General features: G+C 43.7%; 2 protein-coding genes across 6 annotated transcripts in view; one reads left to right on the top strand and one right to left on the bottom strand.

Annotated features, from left to right (window-relative positions):
• Positions 1-23,116, bottom strand: part of THOC7 (THO complex subunit 7) — a 49,124-nt gene that overhangs the window by 21,981 nt on the left and 4,027 nt on the right. The window contains exon 2 of one of the 3 annotated variants that reach the window (XM_069966940.1): positions 8,551-8,711. In XM_069966940.1, the coding sequence (XP_069823041.1) occupies positions 8,551-8,641 (91 nt within the window). In that variant the 5' untranslated portion in view covers positions 8,642-8,711. Of the gene's footprint in view, positions 1-807; positions 897-944; positions 1,062-8,550; positions 8,712-23,116 lie in introns of those variants that run through there. The other 2 variants (XM_069966941.1, XM_069966942.1) reach the window with 2 other exon arrangements.
• The window catches only part of ATXN7 (ataxin 7), a 93,816-nt gene continuing 71,694 nt past the window's right edge, over positions 995-23,116 (top strand). The window contains exons 1-2 of one of the 3 annotated variants that reach the window (XM_069966936.1): positions 995-1,103; positions 8,705-8,807. The gene's annotated coding sequence lies outside the window, so the exon portion shown is untranslated. Of the gene's footprint in view, positions 1,104-1,124; positions 1,224-4,183; positions 4,199-8,704; positions 8,808-23,116 lie in introns of those variants that run through there. The other 2 variants (XM_069966937.1, XM_069966938.1) reach the window with 2 other exon arrangements.

The following is a 23,116-nucleotide window of genomic DNA, read 5'->3' as shown; positions in this document are numbered from 1 at the left end:
ATCCTATGTACGTATATTATATATAAGGATACATTGTATCAGGTACAGGACAATGGATACAGTCCTATGTGTATATATTATATATAAGAATACACTGTATCAGGTACAGGACAATGGATACAGTCCTATATGTATATATTATATATAAGTATACACTATCAGGTACAGGACAATAGATACAGTCCTATGTATGTATATATAAGGATACACTGTATCAGGTACAGGACAATGGATACAGTCCTATGTGTATATATTATATACAAGAATACACTGTATCAGGTACAGGACAATGGATACAGTCCTATGTACGTATATTATATATAAGAATACACTGTATCAGGTACAGGACAATGGATACAGTCCTATGTACGTATATTATATATAAGAATACACTGTATCAGGTACAGGACAATGGATACAGTCCTATATGTATATATTATATATAAGTATACACTATCAGGTACAGGACAATGGATACAGTCCTATATGTATATATTATATATAAGTATACACTATCAGGTACAGGACAATAGATACAGTCCTATGTATGTATATATAAGGATACACTGTATCAGGTACAGGACAATGGATACAGTCCTATGTGTATATATTATATACAAGAATACACTGTATCAGGTACAGGACAATGGATACAGTCCTATATGTATATACTATCCGGTGTATGTCTGATACAATGTATCACCGTCCTCACACATCTTCTGCCGTATATCACACAGGCCCGGCTCCACACCGTGCTCTCCCGTCCTCCCCCTATTACAGGCCGAGAGCCGAGGCCGCCAAACGTGCCTGTATCCCGGCTAGGCTATAACTCGACCCCGGTGCTTCTCCGGCCTAGTTTACGCCGTCCGGTAGCCAGTGAGTGTCCGGGACAGCCGAGCCGTGTACCGGGGGAGGGGGCTGGGAGGAGCGGGGCCGCTACTTACCGTCGGTGACGGCTCCCATGTCGGCGTGCAGTGAGGTCAGACTCCCACAATGCAGCAGCCGGGGACAAGCATGGAGGCCGCGCTTACCGCCCCGCCGCCCCGCTCTCTATAGGCTCCCCCGCCCCCAGCCCCCGGAGCACAGGCGGCCCCGACCTCCAGGTGAGTGCCGGGAAACCGGGAGAGGAGGGCCCGGGAGCCACACTGACTGTACGGGCTGTGTCCTCCATACACCGAGCACAGGGTGACCGACCGGAGCCACGGGCTATACCGGGGATATATGTGTGTATACAGCGTTATATATGTGTATACAGTGCTATCTATGTATATACCCGGGTATACAGTGTTATATATGTGTATAGACTAATAGATCTGCATATTTAGGAATTTATACGAATACAGTGCTAGATATGTGTATAGACTATCATATGTGTGTATACATTGTTATATATGTGCCTCCCCGGGTATATATCCATATACTGTGCTATATATGTGTATATACCCGGGGATATATGTGTATACAGTGTTACATATGTGTATACAGTGCTATATATGGGTATAGACTGTGATATGTGTCTATACATTGTTATATTTGTGCATCCATGGTATATAGTTGTAAACAGTGTAATATATTATGCACTGGGATATATGTGTATACATTAGTATATAACCGGAGATTTATGTGTATACAGTGTTATATATGGATATGTATATAGACTGTGAAATATGTGTGTATACATTGCTATATATGCATATCCCTGAGTGTTTATCTGTATACAGTATGTGTACACACTGTGATATGTACATATGTGTATACAGTATTGAGATATCTATCTATATGTGTGGGTGTACATGTAGGGATATTCATGTATACAGTGTTATATGTGTATACCTGGGGATGTATAGACTGTGATATATGTGGGTATACAGTATTATGTATGTATATACCCAGGGCTATATATATATATATATATATATATATATCTGTACAATGTATTGACTATACATGCTCCATACAATATGTAAACATTATATATTATACACTTGTATACACCCTACTCTGTATATGCACAATGATCTGTATGATACTGTATATAGGCTATACATGCTTTCTACAAGATATACCCATATGTACCATGCTGTATACAGTATGTAAACAATATGTGCTCCATAATATAGGCAAGTCACATATACATACTGTATGGACACTTTATACTGTATATATGCTATTTGTACATATACAAATGGTCCTTTTAAACTTAGTGATTACAGTTAAAAAATTTGCGAATTATCTGCCAACGTAAATACAGCTAACAATCAAACGACAAGCGATAAACCGTGGTCTTTCAAGATTGTTGCTGATATTTTGCCAATCGGTTTGTCTAAATAGTATTTCGCAGATTCACCTTGGTGTGTGGGTTGGCCTTGAAGGCATGAACTATCTGTTGAACGATATTAAGGCAATCGAAATAACAGATCTGTGGAGCAATTTATCTCATCACGTAAACAACAATCGTTTCAAACCACAAACACTCGCTGAACGATCTTCAAACAATCCATTTATCTGCTTAGGCTGGTTGGTCCCCTGTACAGTACCTGCTATTGGAACCCAATATACAGTATTATTATGTACCATACAATACCCCAAGGCCTGCCCTATGCATGCCATATAACATGAATGCACTGTACTGTCAGTAAAGACAGTATAAACTATTTGGTATATGATATATACAGTATATTCTGATATGTATTATATATGGCAATATCTTTTTGCAGTCACTGAAGGTCGGGGGTTACAGTAAAACTACAGAATTACTGCAATACAGCCTGGCTGTTCTCCTATGACCATTGCAGAAAGCCATAGCAATAGTGTGGCCCTCTTTTTTTTGCATTGGCTAGTAAGGTGGCCCATGAACCTGTTTCCTATAAGGAAATATTGAGTTTGTACTAACTTCATTGCAATGCACAAGCAACTGTCTCTTTAAAGGGAACCTGTCACCGGGGACATGGGCACAGAGCGTGCCTGACCCCCCCGATGCAGCCCCCAGGTACTTACCCTTTCCGACGAGTCCCGTTCCTGGAGTCAGTCCAGGGACAAAGATATCAGTGCCCGAAGCCGCGCGCACAACTGAGATGAGTCCGATGCCCATAGAGAATGACTGGAGCCCTCATTCTCTTTGGGCGTCGGACTCATCTCAGCGGTGCGCGCGCACGGCTTTGGGCACTGATATCTTCGTCCCGGGACTGGCTCCAGGAACAGGACTCGTCTGAAAGGGTAAGTATCCGGGGGCTGCACCGGGGGGCAGGCGGGCTCTTTGCCCATGTCCCTGGTGATAGGTTCTCTTTAAAGGGGTTATCCAGCACTACAAAAACATGGCCACTTTTTCCCCTCTCTTGTCTCCAATTTAGGTTTGGTTTGCAATTAAGCTCTATTTACTTCAATGGAACAGAGTTTGAAACCCCACCCAATCTGGATACAAGAGAGGGGGAAAAGTGGCCATGTTTTTGTAGCGCTGGATAACAACCTTTAAAGGGGTTATCCAGCGCTACAAAAACATGGCCACTTTCCCCCCTACTGTTGTCTCCAGTTCAGGTGCAGTTTGCAATTAAGCTCCATTTACTTCAATGGAACTGAGTTTCAAAACCCCACCCAATCTGGAGACAACAGTAGGGGGAAAGTGGCCATGTTTTTGTAGCGCTGGATAACCCCTTTAAGTCAAGCGGCTGCTGATAAAGTAGGTAGATAAAAAGCTAAATTCATTTAATGTAACACTAAAGTGATCTGATGGTTACTGGATGGACAATATATACTGTTGCATACTGGCAGTGGCCCCAAGGTGGTCAACTAGTGACTGTGCTTGGACCATTTGCAGCATATATATATTTATTTAACAGGACTCAGAATTGTACTCTTAAAGTGTACCTGTCGTTATAACTTTCAAAATCTAAATCAGCAGTAGATATGATATAAAGCAAGTTTTGAATTTACATTTATTATTATTATTATTATTTTATTTCTCATGCAAAACACAGCACTTCCTGTTTTCTGACCCTTTTTTTCACAAAGAGTCAGAAAACAGGAAGTCCTGTGTTTCCCAGGTCATCTGAGCGCTCACAGAGAAGGCAGTCATGTAATTGATGGACACATTGAGCCGTGGCTCCCTGTACTGGCCGGTACATCATGTGTTTAGTCTGTTTTTTTTTCAACCAGCACAAGACTAAAAATCTGCAATCAAGAGACTGGACCTGGATTTCTAGTAAGTTCAGCTTTGTTTTACAGCATGATAACAACAACAAAAAATAATGAATGTATATTGCAAACTTGCTTTATATGACATCTGCTGTTGATTTAGATTTTGAAAGTTATAACAAAAGGTATACTTTAAGTCCCGATAACTAAACACAAACCTGCAGGAATTTGCCCAAATGTAGCCAATAGTTGACAAATAATGATTTTACTGCAAGCATGCTGCAGTATACGGTGGCATACCTTTTTTACTAGTTTGCAGTGTACTGGTATAAGGTAATGTGAATCCAGCCTAATTCACGTGTTCCATAATTACGGTCTGCGCACGGCCAATATGCTACAGACCAGACTTGGGAACTCCCTATATCATCATTTATTATTATGATGCCGTGAGATTCCAAAATAGTTAAATCTTCTGTATTGACATAGATGTGTCAGTACAGTAGCGCAGAGATTTAGGCAGTTTCAGAGCTCACTGCATGATAATGAATGATGATACAGGGAGCTTCAAAATCTGTTCCGTAGCACGTATATACAGACCGTGCATGTAACATGAGAATATGGCCTTATAATGTGCTCATGTGGATGGGGCCTCCCACCTGTCCCTTTACTGAGGATTAGAGAAAATTGGGCTTGTTGTCTGATCCTATTGTTCTCTGGGAGATAAGCTGCCTTCAGAGAAGTCTGGCAGTGGTGTTATGTGTATATACCCAAGGATATGTTTATGGGTCTATACATTGTTATATTTGGGCATCCATGGTATATAGTTGTATACAGTGTTAGGGTATGTTCACACTGAGCAAATATGGTGGAATCCCGCCGTGCTCAGTGTCCCGCTGTGAGGTGAATGAGTTGAGCAGAGAGCGGCGGCTGCGGAGGAGCGCATGCTCTCCCATACACAGGCTATGGGACACTGAGACAGCGGGATTCCACAGCAGAAAGTTCAGCCGCGGAATTCTGCCTGTTTTACTCAGTGTGAACATACTGTTATGTATGTGTATGCACTGTGATATATTTGCATACTCAGGAATATATGTGTATACACTTTTTCTTAGGCCACATTAGGAATGTGCCCTGAATGCAGCCGAAACCACGTCCCCATTTCATTACCGATAGCCGATAATCCTGGCAACATCATACAGCTGTCGGTGAAGAAATGGCGTGACGTTTTGGCCGCATTCAGAACGCATTCCAAGCACAAATGTGGAGACACAATCTTATTTGAGTTAATGCGGATAAAATGTTGCATGAAACAGTGCAGTATGACCTAGAAAACACTTGGTGCAGTGTGTGAATGGAACATCACAACAAGATGATGTCTGATAACTGTGGTGAAACCATAATGGAGGAACGCTGAAATAATGCTATATGTAAACAGAGCCTAGTGATAGCAGGAAGCCGACAACCACTTGTTTGCAGGGACAATATTTGTACATATATTGTAATGTGGTTGTATGGCTGGGGACAGGTCTGTGTAGTTGCTCTGATCATTGGAGACCTCCCCTCCTTGTAATTTGTTTTCCCCAGTCGGAGGCGGCGGTATGGCATTTCTGTGTTCCCGGCAGAACAGACATTTATCTCCAAAAATGACTTGGGGAATTCTCTTCCTGGTGGAATGCTGCTCATTACACAATGAGGCACCAGGCCTGTGTCAGCGCTCCCTGAGGAAGGATCAGGCCTACTTGCTAGATATATATATACTGGAAGCCTATGACTGCATTGACACGTTCTGTGAAATTGTCCGTGATCGCGGCTTCGCAACAACGGACAAGTTAAGAGGCCAGTGAATTCTATGAGTCTACTCAGACGATCCGGATATGACATAACTCGGATGTGATCACAGCAGAAGTCTAAGGGATCCATATTTTTCACGGACCTCACATATGTGACGTCTGTGAAAAATGCGTTTCAAATCAAAGCAAAGTAATTATATATAATTATTATTATTATTATTAATATATATTTATATAATTATTTTTTTTTAACCACATGGATACAGATGCACCAGGATGCAATTAGAGACCAAATTGCAGAGTCACAGAGTAAAAATAGCGGACCTTTATGCGGACCGGGAAAAATGATGAACGCGTGGATAAGGCCTAACTGTATATCATACATATTGGAATCTCATAATCGTGATTATTTATTGTTTGTCCCACCACAGAATGTTTTGCCCCTTTCAGATCCATATAATGACAAATAGAAGTAGCCAATACACCATCTTTAATGATTATTCGGCCAACTGATATTGCTCCCACCCTCCCTATACACATGAACATTTGGCGCGCCCATATGTTCACGTGTTCCCTATGGGGGGGGGGGGGAAGCTGCCGCCAGACTGCTTTGGCCGATTTTATTATAAAATATATAGGGGCCTTTAGGGTATGTTTACAAATGCAAAAGAAACACAGTTTTTGATGAGGAAAAAGTGCACATTTTGCATTTTGGAAAAACCCCACTCCAGAGGAAATGTGTGAAAAAGAAATCCTTCTTTTTTGCAAGGTTCAGCACTGAAGCTCCCATTGGCATCAGAGAGCTGAACTCCTCCTCCACGCTGTCCGCACAAGCACTTTGTTCCCCCCATGTTTAACCCCTTGAGTTGCATGATGTGGATGGAGTGGGCTAAGAAGCTGTGGGCGGTAACATACATTTGACACCTCCAGTCAGCCGGCAGGATTGTAGATAACTCTGATCTCAGCCATTTAATCCATTTGATGGCGTGGTCAATTGTCAGTGTAGCACAAGAATGGGTTTTACAGAGTAAGAATACGATATCAAGGTGCTGATGGGCTGTCAGAGGCCCCCAGGTCTGTTTTCTCTACTTCCCAATTAGGCTGTGCCTAAGGCAGGGCCTAATAGATTGCCTGTCAGTAAATCCCTGACAGGCAATTATACATTGTAATACAGGAGTATTGCAGTGTATTATATGAGCAAATAGAGGATTGCACTGTCAAGAGACCCACTGGGATGGAAAAAAAATGTATTTAAAAAAACAAAACAAAACATAGCTTTCCTATTAACACTAGCTGCATATTAGAAAAATAGTAATATGAAGGAAAACAGTGTTTATTTGGTATTAAAATTTCAACTGTGTGCAGCACAGACAGCAGCTAGACAGGCTGGGAGTAAGCGTATGTCGCGGAATCCGCCGCTCGCACCCGCTTGCGGACTGCGGGACGCGCGTCTCCACCCATGTCATAGACTCCATTCTATGCACGGATGGATTCCGTCGTCCGTCCAGAGACTGCTGGAGGGTGTGTGCGGGTGAATCCATAGAGTGAACAAGACAATCAAAGTGGTCTATCATGCTGAATTGGGTTTAAGTCTGTGAAATTAGGGGGCCAATGTAGAACTTTTGATAGAAGTTTTGGTCAAGTGTCTGACAGCTGCGCTGTACAGGGTGCTTGCTTTTAGCCAAAAGAGTCAGGCCCCCATTTGGGAGGTTGTGGCTGGTCCAAGAAGTTGGACCCCCTCCCCCTGCAATCACTCATCCCCAATCCTGTAAGTATTTGTAAACCAGAAAAGAAATGGCATAAACTCCTATGCTTTCATTATATATAAGGACATTTTATTTATAGCAATCCCCTCATATGCTTTTATTATTAGGTATACTAACCTTGTAGACTAAAAAATGAGGCCTTAGTGGCAAAGATTTAATTAAAGGGGTTATATTATGGGCAAGACATGCTGTCCATGTGCCCAGTTATGGCCCCACATGGGACCCCTGCAATTATCCAGAGCAGAGAGCTGCTCATAGCTGTTTGATGGACCCAGCCGTCCATGTATTACATGGTTGGCCGTTCATATGAATAGTACACTTTATGGCTGGCAGCAGCTTCCTGTGGTGATAACAGTGGATCACCTGGGGTGTCTGAAGCCGGAGATCAGCTGAGATATGTAATTTCCCAATGTATAAGTGCATATTATGTAAAGGTGAAATTTCTAATATTTTTTTTTCTGCTTTTTCCTTTCCATCTATTTCCAGTGCTGTATTCAAGAAAATGTTACAATGTAAAATCACCCAGCTAAATTTGTCCTTAGTCTCCTATAAAACAGTATCACTTCTGTACTGTAACATAGTACTAGTTCAGTGCATTGCCTATGACCTCGTTTAACGCTATCTTCTTGGTGGTCTGTGTTGTCCTTCTAAGTGACTATCTGTCTTAAATAAACATTTAGGTTAGGGCAATGCAATGATTTTGGCTGCAAGAGGGGTCGTACAACCAAAGATTGTAGTGTCATAACCCCATTCACTTTACTGCACAATCCACAGTCATCTTTGGTTGTGTGTCCCCTGTCACGGCCAAAATCGCTGTGTAGCCCTAGCCTGAGTAATGTAGAACACTCGTCACTGCTCCGTACCTCCAATTCTTTGGGATGAACTGAAGGCTTGTGTGGCTCTCTTCAACCCCTGGGTCCTTATGCGTCTAGATTGTTCTTTCTGCGCCTGCATTGTCTGTACGATTACTATAATTTCTGTGTATTATTAGACTTTCTTTTCTGTTCCACTCCGCAGGGTCAGACTACAGATAGGAGAAACAGAGAATTAGAAGAGGAATCAGAAATTTTTAACCGATCACCGACCACACCAACTTGCCATAGGAATGCATCCTTGAAAGGTATGTGGAAGCAAGCAAGATTCAGGAGAGGACTGTGGGTTTTAGCTAGGCCTTCTCTCTCTCTCTCATTGCTCATCATCCCGTGTCATACATTCTTGCACAGTTAGTCAGTAAGTAGCTCCAGAACCCTGTGTCAGCATAGCCTTCCTTCTCATTGTGATACAAAGTTTTATACCATGTCCTCTATCTTGTCTACAGCATTTACAGGGAACCACTAGCAGGAATATGCTGACCCCCACCCCCCTCCCATTAAGAATGTGTAGTCTGCGTGTTCATTTTTGCTTGCAGCCTTGTTGGTGATGGAAATTACTCCTCTCCCCCTATTGGTAGTAAACTGCTTGTTTAACATGACAGGTTCCCTTGAACAATACATTTACCTTCTTGGGACCCTTTTACAAGGGCAAATGAACGATCAGCTGACCATCGAGAAAGTGGACGTTCATTGGCCGATTACATTTTTTGAGCAATTCGTATAACCATTATAGGACAATCATCGCCCTGTGTAATCAGGATGTATGGTGATAATGAAGAGTTTACATGGCTGCAAGAACTATCAAGTGATCGTACATGTGGCCGGGCGCTCGATTATTCCAGCTGTGTAAACAAGCGGCGATCACAGGGATAGTCACTCGTCATATGAAACCCATCAGCCTGTGTAAATTGGCAATGGCCCTTAGATTACCATGCATAGGATAACCTGTGCTGTGAGGGTATACTGTGGGTATAGTGCTGGGTATGAAGCATCACATGAGATGTCCCACACCTATAGGACTGTAGAAGTGTAGTTTTGTGTGTGATTTACATAGCTCTACTGTGTAATGTGTATGCAGCGCACTGTCATTGTATTCATGTTGTCCAGATGACACCCACAGCTTTTCAGGGACATACAAAACACCTTTGTGATGTTCATGCAGTTATTCAGCAGAGCAGTTTAATCCTGCTGATGAAAGATCGGAGGGTCCCCTGTCCACCGGGTAAGGAATCCTTGATATATGAAGATTTAGGAATGGCCTAAGAAACTCCCTGTGTGAATCTGGTGTTAGAGGCAAAGTTCTAAATGTGACAGGAAAAAAGAAAATACAGTGCAATGCAGTGCAGTATATAGGACTTACTCAGAAAATGATCTATTGTTTAAGTCAAGTTTTTATGTTTTTTTCCCATTTTCTATTTTACTATCTACATTATAAAATAATGCACTCTGCCAGATTTAATAAGAGAGGCACACCCTGGAGCTGGTGTAGATTTACGCCTGTAAATCCTAATAAATAAAGTGTGGGAGGAGGCCATGCCTCCTTCCCACCTTGCCGCCCCACTGCCCATCAGGCAGGCAAGGTGTACATTGGGGTAAAGGTGCAAATTTTTGCGCAAACTGGGCCGTTTGCATAAAAATCTGTGTTTTTGTTTTGTTTTTTGTCAGCATACATGAGGCACATCCATAGAAGATTGTTGGCAGAAAAAGGCCACTTGGTTCGTCTAGTCTGCCCTTATATTATTTCGGCCTTATTATCCCAGGATAGATATATTTTTTTTATCACAGGCAGTTTTAACTAAACACAACTTCAGTGTTCTTCTAAAACACAGCAAGCAAACAATCTTTTTTTAATAGGGAAAAATGAAAGGGGTATTCCGCCCCAAAGTAAACTTCTAATATGTTGCTGCCCTGGTGCAGGACATAACAAACAGCCTATTCTTACCTCTCCACAATCCCTCCTTGTTCTCCTACAATATCTTTGGGTCCGGCTAAGCAATCCTGCCTCCGCTTCCAAGATTGACTCATCTGGGGGTGACAGTCCGCTCAGCCGATCACTGGCCACAGCGCTGTTCCATCTGAGGCATTGATTGGCTGAGTGAGATGTCAACCCCAGACGAGTCCGTCTTGGAAGTGGAGACAGGATCGCTCAGCCAAGACCTGAAAATGACATAGGAGAACACTGCAGAAGTGCGGAAATGTAAAAATAAGCTTTTAGTTATTTTCTCCCCAGGGACAAGATATTCAAAGTTTACTTTGGGCCGAATACCCCTTTAAGATAGCATTGTAATAATCGTGATTTTTACTCAGACTGACTCAGGAAATGCCATAAAGCAGGGTTACCAACCTATTTTTTTTTTTTTTTTTGTGAGCAACTTATTCAAAAACTTGTACAGTGAACACTGTTAGAGACAATATACAGGTTTAGTGTTCTGATAAAAACACTTAAGTAGCATTTGTTATGAACTGTAAAGTTTTTTTTTTATTTTTATTTTTTTAAAGAAAACCCATCAATGGCCTATCCCTAAAAAACCTCTTTAAAATAACCTGCACAATTAATCCCCCCCCTTCGAAAAAAATAAAATAAATGAATGGATGCATCTATTATTATTTTTTTCTTTCTATGGACACTGAAAAAAGTATTTTATTTTTTCCCCGACAGTCTGGGTAGTGTAAACCATTGTGGTGAAATGTTGCCAGGCAACCAAGGGCTTTGCATAAAAAAACTAGATTAATTCAGTTTAAATATGTCCTATCATGTGCAACATTGTAGTTCCTGGAGACCTGGCGTAGCCCGGCGCACTAATAGACACTCAGTGCTTGTGTTATCAGAAAGGGAGCAGGGAAGAAGCTGCTGCAAATCTGTCACCGGTTAATAGTACGTGGGATTTAAGTAAATGCTTGTTAGTTGCTGCTGCTGCTCAGGCTAAATATTATTACTGGGGAACATCGATTTGCATGCACAGAGCAATGCAGAACTTTATGTGCAACAGTGACAGCCATCTGGAGAGCAGCAGAAACGGATTACAGACAATAGTTTTGTGCTGTTAGTTTAATAAATGGCCATTATGCGTTCAGGCTGCGGATATGGGAGTTTAGTGATTGTGGGAGGGGAAAGAGAACCTCCGGCAGGGGGATCACAGGCACGCTGCTACACCCCCATAAAAAGAAAGGGTACTCAAAAATACACAGTACAGTCAATTCCTATTGAACTTAATAGGATACATATTCCAGGTGGAATCTGCCTCAAAATCAACTTAAATAAATTCCACCTAAATTTACTCCTTGTGAACTAATCCTTACTGTCCCTGATTTTCTACATGGAAATAATGTGACCCTATCCTTAGCAAAGCTTTGCCTGTCACGGAATCTGCCAGAGCTTATCTGCACGGATTCCGTAGTGTGAACGCGCCCTAATACCCTGACAGCTCTAGACCCCCTTGATGGCTCTCTATTCTGGATCATAGGTGATGCTCCCAACCAATGGCCACCCTTAGATTCTATTATCACAGAGTCATAATACAATCATGCCCTGATGTCTTTTGAAGTGAGAACCTTCCCTAGCCGCTGCTACTCATTGCAGCCATGCTAGCGGCCAGATCTATCCTCATTTTCAAATTTATTCCTGGCTTTGGCTTCAAAAATCTGTCAGATAATCTGTCCATGTAAATGCACAATAAGAGAAGGTCAGACGAATCTTATGGTCCCTTTACACGGAGCGATAATTCGCCCAATTAGACTATTAACGATTTTGAAGTAGCAATGTGTTTTTTATAACGATCAGCATTTAGACCGAATGATAAATCGTTTGATAAACACTTTATTGCGATCGTCTTAAGATCGCTTAAGCCCATCTCACACATAGGGGGAATCGTTGAAAGACTGTTTAGACAAAACGATCTGCGTATTTTCTGTGAATAACGAACAACGATTTGAGAACATGTTGAACGATTTATCACCCGTCGCTTGATCGTTCGTTCGCTTTGTTTACACAAGCCGATTATCGCTCAAATGCGATCGTTATCGTGAAAATTCAAACGATAATCGCTCTGTGTAAAAGGACCATAACCTGCTGGTAGCCCCTTATAGCGCCCAGGAAGCTGAGTAGGAAGGTATGTGTTTTACCTTCCTCCTCAGCGCTGGTCCTGGCTGTTAGTCGGGGTTATCTTCACTCCGGTGCACCATTAGGAACACTGCCGCGACATCCGGCCTGTCCGCTCTATTGATTATCAGAAGGAGCAGGGCGATGACGCAGCTCTCCGGCTCTATAAGGGGCTATCAGCAGGTTAGATTTGTCTAACCTGCTGATAATTCCCCTTTGAAGGATACAGTGTACATTTATAGCAAATCCACAAATCTAATAAGTGAGGGTCCCACAGATCTCCAAAACGGAGGTACCCTGATCTCTGTCCTGCCTGGTGGAGAATGAATAGACAGATGGCTGCACGCATGCACAATTCTCTCCAGTCATTTACCTGAGAGTTAGTCCCTATTAGACAAAGTGATTTTTCCTTTTCTCCTATTAACTATAACTAGTTGCATGCAAGCGCATTTGTGAATGACCTGAAATCGTTGACCATAATACATGGAACAATAGTCATTAGTAACGATCGCAATTCCGATCATTTGTATAGTCTAGATGGTTTTATGGCCAGCTCAAAAGATGAGATCAACAACATACGAACACATTTCGTATGATCGTTTGATCATTGCCTGCATACACATGGAAATATTATCGCTTAAAGGGAACCTGTCACCAAGACAATGCTATCTAATCTATCACCATCAAGTTATAGGGCAAGAAGAACTGAGCAGATTGATATATATCATTGTGGGGGAAATTTAGTGTAACTTGTAACCTGTTGATTGATTATTCTGTTTAAGGAGTCCAGTGGGCGGTGTCACTTAATGGACTGGACTCCTCAGTATGGAAACACCAGATATTTTAATCAATAAATTACATGTGGTCATGTTATTACAATGTATGTTTTACATAAATGACGGCCTTGTTTGCGGCGGCGAATTGGGATGCAGGCGCATACAGATGCACCCACATCTCAATTAATCAATCATCCGGCCGGTACTGCAGTACCACCCGGGATGAACTTCTCTGACACCGACCGTTCTGTGACCAGGCCAGGTCACAGAATGATCGGTGTCTCACGCCATGTGAACATGGCCTTATACTGAATCTTTTCTCATAATAATATATATCAATCTACTCATCTCCTTCTGCTGTACAACATGATGCTGATAGCTTAGGCAGCATTTTCTTGGTGACGCGTTCCTCTTAAACTGGAACGATATAACTATTAGGTTAGCCACTAGAAATGAGCGAACCGTGTTCGAGTTGATCCGAACCCGAACGTTCGGTATTTGATTAGCTGGGGCTGCTGAACTTGGATAAAGCTCTACGGTTGTCTGGAAAACATGGATACAGCCAATGACTATATCCATGTTTTTCACATAGCCTTAGGGCGTTATCCAAGTTCAGCAGCCACCGCTAATCAAATGCCGAAAGTTCGGGTTCGGATCGACTCGAGCATGCTCGAGGTTCGCTCATCTCTATTAGCCACCTGAGTCCTCCAATTGAAGATGCAACATTTCGGCTAAACCCAGAAGATGAGGCATAGTTCTGCCAATCTGTTAGTGGGGGCCGCCTACAATCACTGAGGCTACTGTGTCTACGGAGGCAACATATTGACGCTGTTGACCTCACTGGACCAGTAGGTTCCTGTTATAATCTTCTTGACTTTCCACTATATTTCAGTGGTGCTGTTTATTAAGCAGTGATGCAAGGTCATGTAGTCGGCAAGTGATGGTGACAACAGACCCATCCTGTAACATTAGGAAGAGTGGGTCCTATACAGCACCACTTATCTTTATATAACCAGTGTATTCTACTATTGTAAATGATTAGAAGTCACTGAGGAGCTTTATAAAAGCATAACCCTGCAGTAAAAGCTTCTTGTAAATGATTGAATATTGTGTTCTGCTTCTTTTTCTTCTTTCAAAGGAGTCCTCAGCATCAAAGAGGCCTATCATGTGTGCCCCCTGTGCAGCGCAATGTGTCCTCCACATGTGAATATGGCCTACCGTATGTGTGGGTGGTTTTTATACTATATCCCCATGCCTGTGTATATACATTACATATATCAGGACCAGACAAGGCCCAGGACAGGACAGTCTGGAGGAAAGAGGGGAACATAACTAAAACCTTTAAATATGTTAAAGGGTTAAGTAAGGTTCAGGAGAGAAGTGTTTTATTAAGAAGCTAACCACAAGAAGAAGGGGCATACTCTGAGGTTAATTGTAGAGGAATCAGAAGTAATGTCACAATATATTATTTTAGTAGTAAAATGGTAGTAGATGCTTGATACGGTTGGTAAATGCACAGCACTTGGTTTGGGATATCTGTGGGATCAACATACACCTAAGGCCTTATTCACACCTTCAGCATTGTTTTCAAGTCCGTAGAGTCCTCCCGCACAATCCGCTAAAAATTACAGATTGAGCATCTGTATTGTATTCATATTTCCATACATCGTTTTTTGTTTTTTTTAACTGACTGCACAATACTAGTTAATAAAGTTGAGTAGGTTAAAAAAATAAATAAATAACACCAGTATGCCCAACTCCTAAAATAAGTCACATGATCACTTGTCAGCCATTTTACTTTGTCATTTCTGGTTTGCTTTACTGTGAGACAGTTCTGTTAATTAAGTTAGTTCTCATTCTGTTAGCAGGCACATGTGATTCTGCAGTTCCTATTTATTTATTTTTTTATGGAAATACGGATGCCAAACAGGTTACAATCTGTAAAAAATAGTGGATCCCATTGATTTCTATGAGAGGATCCGTAAAAAAAAATCTGGGTCCGCTCTAGGACATGTCCTTTTTTCATTTTTAGCATTGGTTTGCTTCCTTGTAATCTACTGATAGTGTGATAGCCCAATAGAGATCAATGTGCACTAACTCAAATACGGATCCGTAAATTACTGTACGTGTGAATAAGGCCTAAGGCACACGGAGCAAAAGTGGCGGAATTCCGCAGCGGAGAATGCCGCCAGCCTCCCTGTCATAATGACAGTCTATAGAAGGCTCGTGCGCCTCCTCTCTCTGTGCTGAAGAATGAACATGTTCATTCTTCCCATATGTTCCCATAGACTGCAATTATGACAGGGAGGCTGTCACTTTTGCTCCGTGTGCACAGAGCCTAAGAGGAAAAATAATTAGGAAATATTACGAGAGCAGACTAGATAGACTAGGTGGTCTCTTCCTGCTGACAGTAAATGATTAGTGACCTGTGAATGTGTTCATAATATGTACGAGTAAACAGTGTATACACATCTGTGACATATACAGTGTACACACACAGCTTACTAGTGATATGTACAGTGTATATACATTATACTATTTGGTGTGTATCTACAATACAGTGTAACTGCTGACATGTCACTAAGGTGTACATGACCTGGTGTATATACAGTATACCCATAACATACAATAGTAATGTCATACCTCCCAACCGTCCCGGATTCCGCAGGACAGTCTCGTTTTCGGGGTTCTGTTCCGCGGTCCCGGAACGGCCCCCCCATGTCCCGCGTTATATGTGGCCCCAGCAAAAAAACAATAAACCAGTAACTCACCTGTCCTCCGGTCCCAGCAGCTCCTCTCCCGGCAGAGCGCGCACTCCCGTCATCCTCCGGGGCGGGCAGCGGGGTACAGAGACACTGACTGTACCGGAAATAATTCATGACAGAGGCTGCAGGTCACTTCCGGCACAGTCAGTGTCTGTATACCCCACTGCCCGCCCCGGAGGATGACTGGAGTGCGCGCTCTGCCGGGAGAGGAGCTGCTGGGGCCGGCGGACAGGTGAGTTACTAGTTTATTGTTTTTCTGGTCGGGCCACATATAATGGGAGGATTGGCTACTATGTGGGGCATATATGGGGGCATTGGCTACTATGTGGGGCATATATGGGGGCATTGGCTACTATGTGGGGCATATATGGGGGCATTGGCTACTATGTGGGGCATATATGGGGGCATTGGCTACTATGTGGGGCATATATGGGGGCATTGGCTACTATGTGGGGCACTATATGGGGGATTGGCTACTATGTGGGGCACTATATGGGGGATTGGCTACTATGTGGGGCATATATGGGGGATTGGCTACTATGTGGGGCACTATATGGGGGCATTGGCTACTATGTGGGGCACTATATGAGGATTGGATACTATGTGGGGCACTATATGGGGGGATTGGCTACTATATGGGGCACTATATGGGGGATTGGATACTATATGGGGGCATTGGCTACTATGTGGGGCACTATATGGGGGCATTGGCTACTATGTGGGGCACTATATGGGGCATTGGCTACTATGTGGGCACTATATGGGGGATTGGCTACTATGTGGGGCACTATATGGTGATTGGCTACTATGTGGGGCATATATGGGGGGATTGGCTACTATGTGGGACACTATATGGGGGCATTGGATACTATGTGGGGCACTATGTGGGGGATTGGATACTATGTGGGGCACTATATGAGGGCATAGGCTATTATGTGGGGCACTATATGGGGGATTGGCTACTATGTGGGGCACTATATGGGGGATTGGCTACTATGTGGGGCATATATGGGGGATTGGCTACTATGTGGGGCACTATATGGGGGCATTGGCTACTATGTGGGGCACTATATGAGGATTGGATACTATGTGGGGCACTATATGGGGGGATTGGCTACTATATGGGGCACTATATGGGGGATTGGATACTATATGGGGGCATTGGCTACTATGTGGGGCACTATATGGGGGCATTGGCTACTATGTGGGGCACTATATGGGGCATTGGCTACTATGTGGGCACTATATGGGGCATTGGCTACTATGTGGGGCACTATATGGTGATTGGCTACTATGTGGGGCATATATGGGGGGATTGGCTACTATGTGGGACACTATATGGGGGCATTGGCTACTATGTGGGACACTATATGGGGGCATTGGATACTATGTGGGGCACTATGTGGGGGATTGGATACTATGTGGGGCACTATATGAGGGCATAGGCTATTATGTGGGGCACTATATGGGGCATTGGATACTATGTGGGGCATTATATGGGGGCATTGGATACTATGTGGGGCACTTTGTGGGGGATTGGATACTATGTGGGGCACTATATGGGGGATTGGATACTATGAGGGGCACTATATGGGGGATTGGATACTATGTGGGGCACTATATTGGGGGATTGGATACTATGTGTGGCACTATATAGGGGATTGGCTACTATGTGGGGCACTATATGGGGGATTGGCTACTAAGTGGGGCATATATGGGGGATTGGCTACTATGTGGGGCACTATATGGGGGCATTGGCTACTATGTGGGGCACTATATGAGGATTGGATACTATGTGGGGCACTATATGGGGGGATTGGCTACTATGTGGGGCACTATATGGGGGGATTGGATACTATATGGGGGCATTGGCTACTATGTGGGGCACTATATGGGGGCATTGGCTACTATGTGGGGCACTATATGGGGCATTGGCTACTATGTGGGCACTATATGGGGGATTGGCTACTATGTGGGGCACTATGTGGGGGATTGGATACTATGTGGGGCACTATATGGGGGATTGGATACTATGAGGGGCACTATATGGGGGATTGGATACTATGTGGGGCACTATATTGGGGGATTGGATACTATGTGTGGCACTATATGGGGGATTGGATACTATGTGGGGCACTATAATGGGGGATTGGATACTATGTGGGGTGCTATATTGGGGATTGGATACTATATAGGGCATTTTTGGGGGGATTGGATACTGTATAGGGCACTATTCAGTCAGCAGCATGTGGTGACTGTAGGGGAGTGGCTATGGAGGGTTGCTATGGGGGAGTGGCTATGGAAGGTTGCTATGGGGGCGTGGCTATGGAGGGGCGCTATGGGGGCGTGGCTATGGGGACCGCGGCGCACATGTCCCTCTTTGCTCTTTGCAAAAGTTGGGAGGTATGGTAATGTGTGTGTATACAGGAGTGAAGTGGTGTGTACATATAAGTGTCTGGAGTGGTGATGTGTCTTATATTAGTGTAGGGCCTCACCAATGAACACCTGATACCGCCATGTAGTGCACATAATAGTGCATAGCAGAAGGTGCAGCATAAAATACAGTTTCATCAAAGGCAAATCAACACTGCAGGGCAGCAATAAATAATGCTCCCCTGTAGTAACCCAATATCAGTGCAGCAATAAACCCTTCTCTACCAGCAGCAGTACAGTGCAGAAATAAAGCGCTCCCCTGTAGTAACCCAAGACCACAATGCAGCATACTTCTCAAACAGTGACAAACCAAACCGGCAGTGCTGAAATACATTTTGCTTCATCTGTATAACCCAACACCACAGTGCAGAAATAACTACTACTACTACTAATACGGGGTGATGTGGCATATATCCGTGTATGTAAGGCAGGGTTCACATATATCCGGCCAGCCGGCTTCCTAATTGTATCAGAAACTGATGGCAAAAATGTAGCACTTGTCATCAGGCTTTCTTTTTTATTTTTTATTTTATTTTTAAGTTTTTATTTTAAGTTTTCAGTTGTTAGACGGAACAGACGGCGGTACGCTGCAAGGTGCCTCCACCCGCACAGCATTTAGATTGAAGTTACAGATAGTATGAACTGTCCTATTCAAATGAATGGGATCAGTTCAAACGTCAGCTTTGCTACCGCACTGGAGGGAAACAGAGCCAGAGCACCTGATATATGTAAAGGGGCCTAAGTGTCTTGTGGGGCATATAATATGTATACAGGGTGGTCCAAAAGTAGGTGGACAGTATGTGTAATAGGGTTAGGATGGGGGAGATTTATCAAACTGGTGTAAAGTAAAACTGTCTCCGTTGCTCCTAGCAACCAATCAGATTCCACTTCATTCCTCACAGATTTTTTGGAGCCAGTTTCACTTTTAACCATGTTTGATAAATCTCCCCCGATAACCCTACTTTTGGACATGTACAGTATATAGCAGGTTATACAGGATGACATGTATGGTGTATATAGTAGTGTATACAGGGTGACGTGTGGTGTATATGTTGCAGTGAAATAATTTGATCAAATCCCGGGAAATTTTGAAATAAACACGCAGTTCCTTCATTTCCCTAGGGATTTGATCAAATCACTGACCTCTTTCAGGGAAATGATGGAATGAACGATCGAGGAGTCGCCTGGCTCTATGTTTGGCGGCGGAGGCGGACGGGAGAGCAGAGCGGCACACCTCCCCAGAAGGCATATGGCGGCGGGATGCACGGAAACTCCCAGCAGGCACGGTGGACGGGGGAGCTGAGCGGCACACGCCCCCGGCAGGCATATGGTGGCGGGGGAGCAGAGCGGCACGCTTCCCTGGCAGGCACATGGCGGCTGGGCGGATGGGACCGGAGGCCGACGGGGAGCCCAGCAGCATACCTCCCGGCAGGCATATGACGGGGGGGCGCATGGGAACTCCCGGCAGGCATGGCGGCGGAGGCGGACAGGGTAGCTGAGTGGTACACGTCCCCGGCAGGCATATGACGGCTGGGCGGACGGGACCGGAGGCCGACGGGGAGCACAGCGGCTTACCTCCCGGCAGGCATACAGCGTTGGGGTGGACGGGGGAGCACAGCAGACAGGCCGGGGAAGCATGAGGCATGTCGCAGGACGGGATCAGAGGCGGATGGGGAGCAGAGGGGCACACCTCCCGGAAGGCACACGGAGGGGGGCGTGGAGCGGACAGGTTGGGGGAGCAGGAGGCGCGTAGCAAGAGAAATGAGCGGAACAGGGAGCAGAGCGGACAGGCTGGGGGAGCAGAGAGGCGATACGGTAAGCGAATTCTATATCGCAGGGGGAAACGATAGAGATCATTCCATCAATTCCCTGAAAGGGGTCAGGGATTTGATCAATTCCCTAGGTAAATGATGGAACGGCGCAGTCATTTCATCATTTCCCGGGATTTGATCAAATCCCTGATTCTATCATTTCACTGCGACATATATACAGTATCCAGCAGTGGATACAGGATGGCATGTATGGTGTATATAGTAGTGTATACAGTGTGACATGTGGTGTATATACAGTATATAGCTGTGTATATAGGGTGACATGTATGGTGTATGTACAGTATATAAGAGGTGATATGTACAGTGTGTGTATATAGCACTGTATATACGGTGATATGATGAATAGTGTATATACATAGCAGTCTATGACTCAGAATATAGCGGTGTATAGAGCAGGGTGACGTGCAGAGTATAATAGTGTATACCACAGGGCAACATGTACAGGGTATATAGCAGTGTATTACACAGTATATAACGGTGTATACTGCAGGGTGACATGTCTGGTTTATAGAGCAGTGTATTGCACAGTATATAGAGGTATATAGAACAATGTATTAATCAGTATATACCAGTGTGACACAGTATATAGCAGTGTGACGTGTCCAGGGTATAAACAGTTTATAGTGGTGTATAAAGCAATGTATGCACAGTATATAGTGTGTATAGAGCAGGGTGTCATGTCTGCTGTATATAGCGGTGTATATAGAGTATACAGCAATGTATGACACAGTATTGAGCAGGGTGACATGTCCGGTTTATATAGCAGTGTATGACAGTTTACAGCGGGGTGATGTGGTGTATATAGCTGTGTATATACAGAAGACAGTGGTGTATATACAGCAGTGTACACAGCTGGATGACATGCCCAGTGTATATAGCAGTGTATATATAGCAAGGTGATGTACTGTGTATATACAGTATATAGCAGGGTGACATGGCCGGTGTATATACAGTTTACAGCAGTGTATGACATGCTATACAGCAGTGTATATGAAGTATATAACAGTGTATATAGCAGAGTGACATGTCTGATTCATATACACTGTACAGTAGTGAATGACACAGTAAATAGCGGAGTGACATGTCCCGTGTATATACAGTATATAGCAGTGTATGACAGTATACAGCGGGGTGACATGTCTGGTGTATATACAGTAAATAGCGGTGTATGACATCGTATACAGCAGTGTATATAGTATACAGCTGTGTATACAGAGCAGGGTGACATGTTTCGGTGTATATACAGTATACAGCAGTGTATACAGTATACAGCTGTGTATACAGAGCAGGGTGACATGTTCGGTGTATATACAGTATACAGCAGTGTATATAGAGTATACAGCTGTTTATACAGAGCAGGGTGACATGTTCGGTGTTTATACAGTATACAGTAGTGTATGTACAGTATATAGCGGCGTGACATGCCTGGTGTATATAGAGTATACAGCAGTGTATACAGAGCAGGGGGCCATGCCCGGTGTATATATACAATATACAGCAGTGTATATAGAGTATAGAGCGGTGTATAGCGCAAGGTGACACGTCCAGTGTATATAGAGTATACAGAGCAGGGTGACATGTTCGGTGTATATACAGCAGTGTACAGTGAGTATACAGAGCAGGGTGACATGGCCGGTGTATATACAGCAGTGTACAGAGCAGGGTGACATAGCCGGTGTATATACAGCAGTGTATACAGAGCAGGGTGACATGCCCGGTGTATATACAGCAGTATACAGAGCAGGGTGACATGGCGGATGTATATACAGCAGTGTACAGTGAGTATACAGAGCAGGGTGACATGGCCGGTGTATATACAGCAGTGTACAGTGAGTATACAGAGCAGGGTGACATGGCCGGTGTATATATAGCAGTGTACAGTGAGTATACAGAGCAGGGTGACATGGCCGGTGTATATGCAGCAGTGTACAGAGCAGGGTGACATGGCCGGTGTATATACCGCAGTGTACAGTGAGTATACAGAGCAGGGTGACATGGCCGGTGTATATACAGCAGTGTACAGTGAGTATACAGAGCAGGGTGACATGGCCGGTGTGTGTACAGTGAGTATAAAGAGCAGGGTGACATGGCCGGTGTATATACAGCAGTATACAGAGCAGGGTGACATGGCCGTTGTATATACAGTATATAGCAGTGTATGACAGTATACAGCGGGGTGACATGTCTGGTGTATATACAGTAAATAGCGGTGTATGACATCGTATATAGCAGTGTATATAGTATACAGCTGCTTATACAGAGCAGGGTGACATGTTCGGTGTATATACAGTATACAGCAGTGTATACAGTATACAGCTGTTTATACAGAGCAGGGTGACATGTTCGGTGTTTATACAGTATACAGTAGTGTATGTACAGTATATAGTGGCGTGACATGCCTGGTGTATATAGAGTATACAGCAGTGTATACAGAGCAGGGGGCCATGCCCGGTGTATATATACAATATACAGCAGTGTATATAGAGTATAGAGCGGTGTATAGCGCAAGGTGACACGTCCAGTGTATATAGAGTATACAGAGCAGGGTGACATGTTCGGTGTATATACAGCAGTGTACAGTGAGTATACAGAGCAGGGTGACATGGCCGGTGTATATACAGCAGTGTACAGTGAGTATACACAGCAGAGTGA

The sequence above is a fragment of the Dendropsophus ebraccatus genome, chromosome 4 (assembly GCF_027789765.1).
Source record: "Dendropsophus ebraccatus isolate aDenEbr1 chromosome 4, aDenEbr1.pat, whole genome shotgun sequence".
NCBI classification, from domain to species: domain Eukaryota; kingdom Metazoa; phylum Chordata; class Amphibia; order Anura; family Hylidae; genus Dendropsophus; species Dendropsophus ebraccatus.
This window is presented reverse-complemented; position numbering and strand designations above follow the sequence as displayed.